We start from the raw sequence: 11,859 nt of genomic DNA on the forward strand, positions 1-11,859 counted from the left end.
ACTGAGGTTATAGAAAGACTTACGTATGCTAAGGACTTACGTATGCTGCCAAGACTTTTAAATTTCCTGCATCAATAATTTTGTTGTGTTCCTCATTTTCGGTCCCTTGTCACATATTCCATCCCACATCAGGGCCTTGGCAGATAAGGTATTGTGGCCTGAGACTCCATGACTCTGCAAGCTCCTCTTGACTAAAGCCCACATTAAAGGATAGATTCAAAACGATAGTAGCAACTTGAAATGGCTGTGCTGGTTTTCCAAAGCCTGGTGAAGGGGGAGGATTCCATTCCTTCCCTCTGCGCAGAACCCATTGATATGGCTTTGGGCAGGAATCAGTATTTGACCTTCTTAGTGTACATTATTAGCAACCCAGGGAGACTCTGGTGCATGGCTCAACGCACTGCAGGGTTGAGTTGGTAACCAACATACTAAACTGAGGAGATTATTCAACTTGGTCAAAATATCTTTGCTGGAAGAAAGGAAAGAATTGTCCTGGGCTCAGAGTATTATTGATATTACTAGAAGAGCCGTACTGTTTAATAAATTCCATGTAATTTGATTTCCTTATCTTTTTATTGATTAACACAAACCAGGAGTCCTCTGAAATAACTGTAAATGGCAAAAAAAAATTACAAAGTCAACAAATGGGAAAATAGTTTTTAAACTGTCTAGACTTGGGCACCTCGCTGATCATTCAACATATTAGCAATATCCTTGTCTTGCCAATTTCTTCAGCAGTTTCAAGAGTCTCAATAATTTCTCTCTATAATCCAGTAACTTGTGGCATTTCAGTCTTACCTAGAAACGAGCGGATAGCTTCCTGTCTGCCTAAGCACTCTTGGGAATACAATTTATATTTCCAACTTTTAGAGAGCTGGCTAACTTCTGAAGATGTATTTATGAGCTCATTATTTTCATCCCTCAGGAAAGGAATCTGTCTCTGAAATCTTTTGTCTTTAGTAGCTCTCACTAATAACATTCTTGTTTTGTCACTATGTTCACAATAGCATTGTTTAGCACTGTATGTCTAAGGGTTTTTTGACCATGGAGTGTCTTTTGAAATCCCAGTGTAAATTTATGATGTTGAAGAAAGAACATGTAATTGGTCTTAATGTTATGTTCCTTCCACTCCAGGCTACCCATTTGACTGAAAAGTTTCTTGCTTATGAACTGCTTTTACTAACACCATAGGGCTGATTATGGAGCCATTCGCTGGTTTTAAACCATCATAACGCCACTGACTTGAGTGAAATTACTCCTGGTTTACACCCATACAGCAAGCAGAATCAAGACCACATGGAAAGAAATGCTGTTTCTCCTAAGCACTAGTTTTAAGATCAGCCGTTGCAAGATGGATTATAAATATCTACTACCTCCATTGTTTCAGAGAGCCATACTTTGACTCATTACATATTAGAATACATTCTCCAACTAAGTTGTCGTGCTCATGACAATGCAAAGTTAACTTTAATGAACTTAGGACATTTTGGGTTTTTTTTTTAAAACGATGTTATGATGCTTCTGCCTTTCAACATTATTAAATTAGCATTCACGTCATAGGAGCTGAAGACAGACTATGAATAAATCTCCATAATGTCACTGAATATAACAAAGATCATTACGTAGAAACAAATATATAACTGAAAATTCAATAACTTGTGAATTGCAAGGTATATTTTTCCAATACGTTATTTTGTTAGGTTCATTTTACCATCACATCTATATCACTCAGCTGAAGTTTTAGGGCTACCTATGTAATTCTTTTATGAAAATGAATGTAGCCCAGGAATAGGAAAGTACACACAGTAACCAGGCAAATCAATGAAATCCTAGCCCTTAAAAATATAAAAGATAGAACTGTACATTGAAACAATAGAGATACTATTAATTCAAAATCCCAAATTCTGCAAACCTAAGGCCAATAGAAATTTTCCCTGTGATTTTGTTTTTTAAATTCCAGTGGTAGCAGTTATTTTAAACAAATAAACATTAACCTGATGTGTTTGCAAGCCAAGCAGTACCACATTAAGAAATTGAAACTGAAAATGATTATACAAGACAGGGGTGGCCAACCTGAGCCTGAGAAGGAGACAGAATTTACCAATGTACATTGCCAAAGAGCCACAGTAATACGTCAGCAGCTCCCCCATCAGGTCCCCCCTGCCCGCTCCCAGTGCCTCCCACCCACCGGCAGCCCTGTTGATCAGTGCCTCCTGGCACCTCCTGATCAGCTGGTTTGTGGTGTGCAGGAGGCTCTGGGAGTGAGGGGGAGGAGTCAGGGCATGGCAGGCTCAGGGGAGGGCGTGGGAAGGGGTAGAGTGGGGGGAAGAGCCTGTGGCAGAGCCAGGGTTTGAGCAGTGAGCACCCCTTGGCACACTGGAAAGTTGGCACCTGTAGCTCCAGCCCTGGAGTCGGTGCCTATACAAGGAGCTGCATATTAACTTCTGAAGAGCCACATGTGGCTCTGGAGCCACAGGTTGGCCACCCCTGATATAAGATAAAAGTAAAAGTGATTTAATTGACTTTCTTTGTTCAGGCAGGAGGACACTGCAAAAGCAAGCAAGCAATATAAATGATGGAAAGGAAACTGGAATATTTAAAACTCTTTCCATTTTAATTTTAACAACCTCTGACATTAGTAACATGGTAAATGAAATGGTTTGTTTGGTATCTGGGGTTTATATTGACAGTGACCTCTAATAATGAAGGGCTGGATTATAATTTTACCATCTAGCCTGAATAAGGGGAAGGATGTCACTGCCCTGCACAATCTGGTCAGGAACCAAGGCTCTGAGAATCAAAACTTGGTGCTTCCCCTTCTGTGCTGGCTTTGGGGCACTGGCCAATGTGTTGAGGAGCAGATCCTGCCCGGTCCCCACTGTGTCTGTCCATCCCTGCCCATCTGTGTGGGAATAGAAGTAGCAGCTGGCTGTGGTTGCGCTCTTACAACATGTAGACTTCGAAGATGTGGGTAGCTCATGAAAGAGAGTAAAGGGGCTCAGTGGCTACAGTGTGTGTAAATAAGTGAACAAGACACATTACCTCAAATCATTCGAATTACTGCATTGTTTCCCTTATTGTCCTGTTAAAAGGATAGTCCCTTGTCTCTGACATAAGAGAAAATAGTTCAAATCTTCCCTCAGCTATACCTGTGTCACCTCATTTAAGTCAATGTGGTGTAAATAAGAGCAGAATTAGGCTCAATTTATAGAACAGTGTTGGCATTCCAGGGAACTCTAAGCCCAGGCCCACCTCTCCTACCTATTCTGCAGCATTCCTTCTTGTTGAAGAAGGCAGGCAGGATGCATCTTCAGCAATGTTAAATAGATGTGAAGACTAGTTAAGAAGGAATTTTCTTGTTTTAATCTTGGCCAAGTAGAGCATCACATATTTGATTCTGTTCCTCCTCAGTTAATATTTGACATAGGTGAGCTGTTGTCTCTTCTTCTATAGCTTAGGTGAGTAATGCAGAGAAAAAAGCAAATCTTGCCACGATATTTAAAACAGACCTCCCAGCTTCAAAAGGCATGAAATTTAGGCAGAAAAGTATGAAATCTAGTGACTAATTTGGGTTTTTTACTGTGTTTTACAAGGGAGGATAAAAAAATATATGGGTCCAAGGCAGTTTCAGAGCAACTATCTCATAGTCTGTATGTGATTTAAGTTAAGGAAGTATGGGCTGGATGAATGCACTATAAGGTGGGTAGAAAGCTGGCTAGATTGTCGGGCTCAACGGGTAGTGATCAATGGCTCCATGTCTAGTTGGCAGCCGGTATCAAGTGGAGTGCCCCAAGGGTCGGTCCTGGGGCCGGTTTTGTTCAATATCTTCATAAATGATCTGGAGGATGGTGTGGATTGCACTCTCAGCAAATTTGCGGATGATACTAAACTGGAAGGAGTGGTAGATACGCTGGAGGGGAGGGATAGGATACAGAAGGACCTAGACAAATTGGAGGATTGGGCCAAAAGAAATCTGATGAGGTTCAATATGGATAAGTGCAGGGTCCTGCACTTAGGACGGAAGAACCCAATGCACAGCTACAGACTAGGGACCGAATGGCTAGGCAGCAGTTCTGTGGAAAAGGACCTAGGGGTGACAGTGGACGAGAAGCTGGATATGAGTCAGCAGTGTGCCCTTGTTGCCAAGAAGGCCAATGGCATTTTGGGATGTATAAGTAGGGACATAGCGAGCAGATCGAGGGACGTGATCGTTCCCCTCTATTCGACATTGGTGAGGCCTCATCTGGAGTACTGTGTCCAGTTTTGGGCCCCACACTTCAAGAAGGATGTGGATAAATTGGAGAGAGTCCAGCGAAGGGCAACAAAAATGATTAGGGGACTGGAACACATGAGTTATGAGGAGAGGCTGAGGGAGCTGGGATTGTTTAGCCTGCAGAAGAGAAGAATGAGGGGGGATTTGATAGCTGCTTTCAACTACCTGAAAGGGGGTTCCAAAGAGGATGGCTCTAGACTGTTCTCAATGGTAGCAGATGACAGAACGAGGAGTAATGGTCTCAAGTTGCAGTGGGGGAGGTTTAGATTGGATATTAGGAAAAACTTTTTCACTAAGAGGGTGGTGAAACACTGGAATGCGTTACCTAGAGAGGTGGTAGAATCTCCTTCCTTAGAGGTTTTTAAGGTCAGGCTTGACAAAGCCCTGGCTGGGATGATTTAACTGGGAATTGGTCCTGCTTTGAGCAGGGGGTTGGACTAGATGACCTTCTGGGGTCCCTTCCAACCCTGATATTCTATTCTATGATTTCAGCTGCCCAGGTCCACAGTCATAGCCACAGACAACAGGACCAGAACACTGGTCCAATATATGTCTGGGTCATTTCTCCATTTGATATGCAGGCATAACAGTGGGAGTTACACTTAGATTCTGACGGGAGAATGGATACATTCACAATTCTATTTTAACCTTGTTTTTCAAATTTAATTACTTAAATGTTGAGAGCTGAATTGTACTTTCGAATTATATTTACAAAAAGGGGAGGCATAAATTAGATGCATGTTTGGACAGGGTGTGTCTTAATCTAAGCAGTATAATTTGTCCTCCTCCTTGGAACATATAGAAGTTCCTTTGCAAGTTTGGAGGGGTTGTGGCTGTGCAGGGAGCAGATGGATCTGGAGTTAAGATACTATCTACAACATCATCCCATTTCAGATCTGCATAAAATGTATCATATCAGATAATGCTGATTTCTTGAATGGTAGCTTATGAAGAGCTTCCAGCAAGCTCCAATTCCTTCATTTCCTAATGGCTCAGACTCCTTACGTGGGCCCCACTAAGGTGTCTTGTCTATAGGGCAGCTCCAATGCCAGCCTGTTGGGGTGTCCTCGTACCCCTACGCTGCCTCCACCACTTGCAGATGTATGTTGGTAACTGTGTGATTCCTGGGAGCACTCCATGCTCCCCCTGTAGCCACAATAGCCTTTGAACCTCTGTGGGGTGGTTGTTCAGCCCTTCCATATGGATGATGCTCTGGAAAGTCCACAGATTGAGTTTTCTGCTTCCTGCTAGCAAATCTACAGCTTTATATGATTTTGATTTAGCCCTGAATTTGCTCTTACAAAAGATGTTTCTGTATTTTCACTGAGTAAAATTTTCAAAAGTTTCTAAGTGACTTAGGCACCTAAATCCCTCTGACTTTCAATGGGACTTAGACTCCTGATAGTGGGATTTTTTAAAAATGTACTTGAACAGATTAGGTGCCTAACTTTCATTGAAATCAAATGGGAGTTAGGTGCCTGAAGTGTAACATTCCTCAGATGTTTTTGCTACTTATTAATGTGGACTAAAACTATTTTCTCTTTTCACAGAGCCCAACCAACGAAGACCCACAGCTATCCCACAAACAGCAGAGATATTGCCTGCAATACCTGAACATGAGCATTTTCAGCAGGCGTAGGAGGTAAACAAATACCTTAAACCTCTCAGATGATTCGGCTTTCCCATCTATTGTTAAAATCAACAGATTAACCACATGCAATATGTACTCTAAATAAATTACATCGTATTTCTGGCCAAGATGCAGAAGGTGGTGAACTTGAAAATATGTTTCACAAGAGCTAGATGGCAGGAAAACAAAATCAATTTTTCTTTTAGCACCAAGACTGATCAATAAACTAATATTTTAGTCTGTTAAAAGATTGTGTGCCCCTGAAGACTTTAGCAGAAACCTTGGCACGTGGAGTAGTGTGTCCTGGATTTCAGAAGCAAGCTGACAGTTGTTTCTGACAAGGAGTGAGGCTATGGGAACCAGAGAAAGCAGCGGGGGAAACAATTTGCTAACGAGTCCTGAAAAGAACCATGCGTTTGAAATAATAAATAATTTGCTGACCAAATGCAAACAGCAAAGAATTCCACCATCAGTCCACTCTGACCACATTACAGCAGTCAGCAGATATGACTGAAGATGTGGGTTTCAATCAGAGGTGGGCCCAACTGTGGAGTTCAGATTCACTTTCAAACTTCCTCAAAATTCAGAAGCATCTGGATATAGGTGTCAGTTCTAATCTCAACAGACATGGAGACAGACAAGTCTGAAAAGACATACATACTGAAAGGTGTTTTAATGTCTGAAAATGAAATAGATCATATTTGAAACACACAAAACAAAACTACATAGAAGACAGGGGCCTACAGATACTTCCACAGAATTGTCATTGTATATGAAAAATTACTTAAGTTAAAAGCTTAAGAAAATCCTTCATTATTTACGTACATTAAGTCTGCAGGCTTACAGAAAGGATATACTTTTGGTTTAATCGTAAATTTTCCAAAAAAATCGTATTTGCTAAAATACAGTTTGACTTCAGTAGTTCAGGTGTGTTAGGAGTATTAGGGTCAATGTAGTTTTGCCTGAGATAGTACTTTGAGTTCCGCTTGCCTATTTGGTTTTGGATGTATATGGACACTGTCAGAGTTTGGTATTGCTCAGGTACGGGGTTCTCCTTTGCCCCGTTAGAGATAAGGACGAGCTATCAGGTCTGGATCATTTTCCACAGCCCAGCTTCCCAAAGTCTGTCTGTGACATCTCACTCATTGAATATTAGACTTTCATTCATTTGCGAATGAGGAAATGGCTGCCCTCATTTAATTATTGACAAGCCTGTGCCTTGGTATGCTGGCATCCTAGACGAGAATGGGATTTAAATCTTGCTTCAATCTCTCACTTGTTTGCTGCTCCTTTCCTCTCACTAGTTGATTTGGTCCCATTTTTCTATCATTTCCTCTTTCAAAAGGGTGTCCCCGGTTGTGCTCACTCACCTCCAGTAGGCACCTATTATTTCTCAAAAATGCCCCCAGCATCCTCCGCACCAGCTGCAGTGATGCATTGAAGAGCTATCTTGACAGTCAACATAAAGGATTCTGGGGTTCACTTGAGTCATAAAACCACAACTGAGCAGACACACAGAAATCTTTTTTCATTATTTGGGTGGGGGAAATTTTAATGTGCAGAATCTCGAGAGCCAGGAAAGAGCAGTTAGGGACAGGCCTGGGTATCACAGGCCTTTATTTGGTGGGTAAAGGCCACTGTATCCCCTTTACATTAGGTCTCCTGGGTTATCAGGGCTTCAGAATTCCCTGGCTATTGATTTTGCTCCTGTCCTTCATTTTGAGGGGTAGCTGTGTTAGTCTGCATCTGTAAAAGTGGCAAAGAGTCCTGTGGCACCTTATCGACTAACAGACGTATTGGAGCATAATCTTATCCTTCATTTTGACTGTTTTTTCATTAGACTTTTTTTCCCTTGGTGATAAAAAGGAAAATTCAGTACAGTGAAAGTTATAAGAAAACTACATTTATTAAATACTTTATGAGAGGATCCACTAAACTTAAAGTAAATGAGAAATGGCTCTCTTTTTTCTCCCACATTCCTTTTATCTGATAATAGTTTCTTCTTCAGTTTCAGGCATTCCAGTACGAAACATAATCGATACACCATGAAAGAAGTCATCTTCATTTCCAAAACATCCTTCCTTAGTCACCTTTTATTCCTGAGAATGCCAGGAACCTCAGTTAACATGATTTTGTATTAGTCAAAACCACTCTATTAAAATATGAACAATGGATAAACTGATATGGTGCTGTAGCATCAACCTCAGTGGAAGACTATAGATTTCATATCTATTTTGGGATCATTCAGGATTTATACTTACTCACAAAGTTGAGAGATTATCCTTGCTATAATTTTTCTTTCCAGCTGAGAAGAAATCAATTTGTATTCTCTGTGAAAAAATGAGACTGTTTTAAATGGAAAATTTTGATGGACCATGGATGTTAGTTTGTGAAATGTGAATGTCATAGGTGACAATGATCCTTAAAGGTGTAGTTGCTGGCTGCTGCTGAAGAAGCAAGAAGGGTCACATATCATGGGCTAAATCTTGAAGTTCAATGTGAAAACAATGGAACTTTTGCAGTGAAGTCAATGAGAGTTTTGTATGTACAAAGACTGCAGGATCTTAATGGGTTAAGGGGAAAATGTGGATAAATAGTGCAGATTTGGCTTCAAACTATGAAACCAATTTTTTTAAACAACTCATTAGCAGCACCAAATGGATTTTGTACTACTTGATAATTGCAATCCTATTTTTGCACCAGCTTAGGTCATTAGAATTCAGACTCATTATCTCCTGCAACTTTTCCTTATTTTCCATTTATTACTGATCCTTTGAGTGTAGTGGAGCTGTTTGGGCTTATCAGGGTCCCAAACTCATTCTGTGCTTACACATTATTTGTGGGTACAATTTAGCCATAAATTACCAGCAAGAGACTGAAATTGCAGAGCCAGGGCTTCTAACTCCCTTGTGCTAAATCCATCAGGATGAACAGATTGTAAACTGCCCATTGCAAATATGATATGCAGTAATTTAGCATCATGTTAATACTGAATAACCTCCATCTCTTACATTTATATGGCTCTTCCCTCCAGAAGCTTTCTGAAATTGCTTCTCTAGTCATTATACTGTACCGAGCAGTTCAGATTTAATAGGAACAATTGTGAACATTAGTTTTTGAATGGCTGAGCCTATTTGAAACTTTTATATCTAGTTGGATAAACTTGAAATATTTATTTCTACTGCTTGTGTCATCATATTACAAAAAAATCCAGGAAAAACCTTGATTTTGTTGTGTCTTTGGGGCTGATATGGTTAGTTGTAATAATAACTTCAAACCTTCCAGAAATGGCCTCTTAAATATAGTATATAAAATAAACTTTTGCCTCTATTTAGTTTGGTTTTCTTTATTGAAACTTACGGATGGAAGGGTGATGTTTAGGTTATTTTAAATCAATGACAGATTGTTAGTGCTTTTCTACTGAAGGTTTAAATGCTTCAAGGGATGGCACTTTCACTGCTTTCTATAAGAGATTACTCAATAATCGAAAGAGATCTCACTGTCAGGAATTTTTTCTTCACATAAGCCTATTTTTCCCTTAATTTAATTCCATTACTTCTGCTCAGACCCCATTATACCAACCGATACAATTCCTCTTTCTCACTCCTTAGATGTCATTGGGCTAAACTATAACTTATGTAGCTATTTGATTTCCTCCTCATCAATTTTATTTTTTCAGTTCACCAGATGAACTGAAAAAATAAAAAAAATGTTTTGGGTTGACTTGAAATGGAATTTTTAAAATATTTCAGCAAACTGAAAAAGTTGGGAAAAATGTTTCAGGTGAATGAAACATTTCATTCAAACTGAAATGAAATGTTTCATTTTGTTTGACTTTTTTTACCCTTTTAAAATTAAAACAAAAATTAGACAGAAGTAAATTTTGAAAGGAATAGTCATTTCCAACTGAAAATCAAAACATTTAAATTTTTTCCAAACTTTTTTGGTTTTGACCAATACAATTCAGTTAGTTCAACATGAATTCTCAGTATGTTTCAGCGGCAAAGAGTCCTGTGGCACCCTATAGACTAACAGACGTATTGGAGCATAAGCTTTGTGGGTGAATGCCCACTTCGTCGGACCCACGAAAGCTTATGCTCCAATACGTCTGTTAGTCTAAGGTGCGACAGGACTCTTTGCCGCTTTTACAGATCCAGACTAACACGGCTACCCCTCTGATACTTGACAGAATGTTTCAGTCAACCTGAATGGTTTGGTGAAAAAAAGTGTTCAAAATTTTTTGCCCAGCTCTATTCAATGTAATCAACCAATTCCTGAGTGCTAATGCTTCCTATGCAACCCTTTGCATCTGAGCTGTTGATGAACAGTGTCCAAAGTGATCAGAAGCACCATGAGTAGGGTTGTGAAGTTACATGCTCAAAAATGGGATTGAGATGTCTCCACAAATGTTTAAAAATTCTTGTTGAATTACACAGTGCCCCACTCTTGGGTGCTTGAGTTTAGCCCCATAGTTAGATTCCTTTCGTTGACCTAATCTTGACAGATAAAGAAGAACTGATCACAGAACTAAAAATTAATGGTAGCTTAGGTACAAATGATCGTGACTTTATCACATTTATGATGTGCAAAGAGAATAAATGCCAGACTAGTGATGGTCACACACACACTCACACTCTCTCTCTCTCTCTCTGCTTTAAAAGGGCTAACTTCAAAAAGCTGAAAACAATTATGAGCCAACTCTGCTGGGAGAAAGAATTTAATTAGAAAAATGTGAATGATAAAGAATACTTTACCAAATGCCCCAAAAGCCACAATCGAGGAAGAAGGCTGTATCAATTTTAAAAAAAATGACCTGGTTTAGAAGTCTATCTATAAAACAAATGGAATAAAGGGAAAGCCGATAGTAATGACAACAAATCAGAAGCTAGGAAAAGACAGTTACCTTTCCGTAACCGGTGTTCTTCAAGATGTGTTGTTCATGTCCATTCAACTTAGGTGTGTGTGCTCACCACATGCACTGGTGCCGTAAGTTTTTCCCTCAGCAGTATCTGTAGGGGACCGGCTCCCGCACCCCCTGGAGTGGTGCACATATGCTGCAGTAAATAGGGCACCACCCATTTCCTCCACCCACAGTTCCTTCTTGCCGGAAATTCCAATAGTGGGGAAGGAGGGCAGGTTGTGGAATGGACATGAGCAACACATCTCAAAGAACACCAGTTATGTGTCCATTCAACTTAGGTGACTCCCAAGCAGTACCCCTGGAAGGTGGGTAGAAGTTCACAGATATGTAGATTGAAACACTGCTCTGCCGAACCCAGCATCACCCCTGGCCTGCTAAGTGATGGCATGGTGGGCTGTGAACATGTGCACCGAGGACCATGTCGCGGCTCGACAGATGTCCTGGATCGGGAAGTGTGCCAGGAAGGCTGCCGAAGATGCCTGCGCTCTGGTCGAGTGGGCTCTGACGATTGGTGGCAGAGGGACTCCCACCAACTCATAGCAGGTCCGAATGGAAGAGGAAATCCTCTGCATTCGGACAGTTAGAAATCCTCTGCGTGGACACCAGGAGGCCCTTCATCCTATCAACTGTAGAGATGAAAAGCTGAGTCAACCTATGGAATGGCTTTGTCCAATCTAGGTAGAAAGTCAGGGTCCTTCTTGCGTCCAAAGCGTGAAAGCACCTCTCTTCACTAGTCTCATGGGGCTTAGGGCAGAAGACCGGAAGGAAGATGTACTGGCTCATGTGGAAAGTAGACACCACCTTGGGAAGGAAGCTGGGTGGGGCCGGAGCTGGACCTTGTCCTTATAGAAGGCCATGTATGGCGGTTCTGAGGTCAGGGCTCACAGATCGGAGACTTGCCTCACCGATGTCACTGCCACCAGGAAAGCTACCTTCCACGATAGGTGAGACAGAGAGCATGAGGCCAAAGGCTCAAAGGGCGGGCCTGTGAGCCTAGACAGTACCAAGTTGAGATCCCACTGAGGGACAAGGGAC

At 41.0% G+C, this 11,859-nt stretch overlaps 1 protein-coding gene across 1 annotated transcript in view; it reads left to right on the top strand.

Moving 5' to 3' along the window:
• Positions 1–9,022, top strand: part of TMEM156 (transmembrane protein 156) — a 29,231-nt gene extending 20,209 nt beyond the window's left edge. The window contains exons 6-8 of the mRNA XM_073340114.1: positions 5,824–5,908; positions 6,871–6,873; positions 7,912–9,022. Coding sequence (XP_073196215.1) covers positions 5,824–5,908; positions 6,871–6,873; positions 7,912–8,044 — 221 coding nt within the window. The 3' untranslated portion in view covers positions 8,045–9,022. The remainder of the gene's footprint in view (positions 1–5,823; positions 5,909–6,870; positions 6,874–7,911) is intronic.
• Positions 9,023–11,859: the final 2,837 nt, after the last annotated feature.

Source organism: Lepidochelys kempii, chromosome 4 (genome assembly GCF_965140285.1).
Source record: "Lepidochelys kempii isolate rLepKem1 chromosome 4, rLepKem1.hap1, whole genome shotgun sequence".
Classification (NCBI taxonomy): Eukaryota; Metazoa; Chordata; order Testudines; family Cheloniidae; genus Lepidochelys; species Lepidochelys kempii.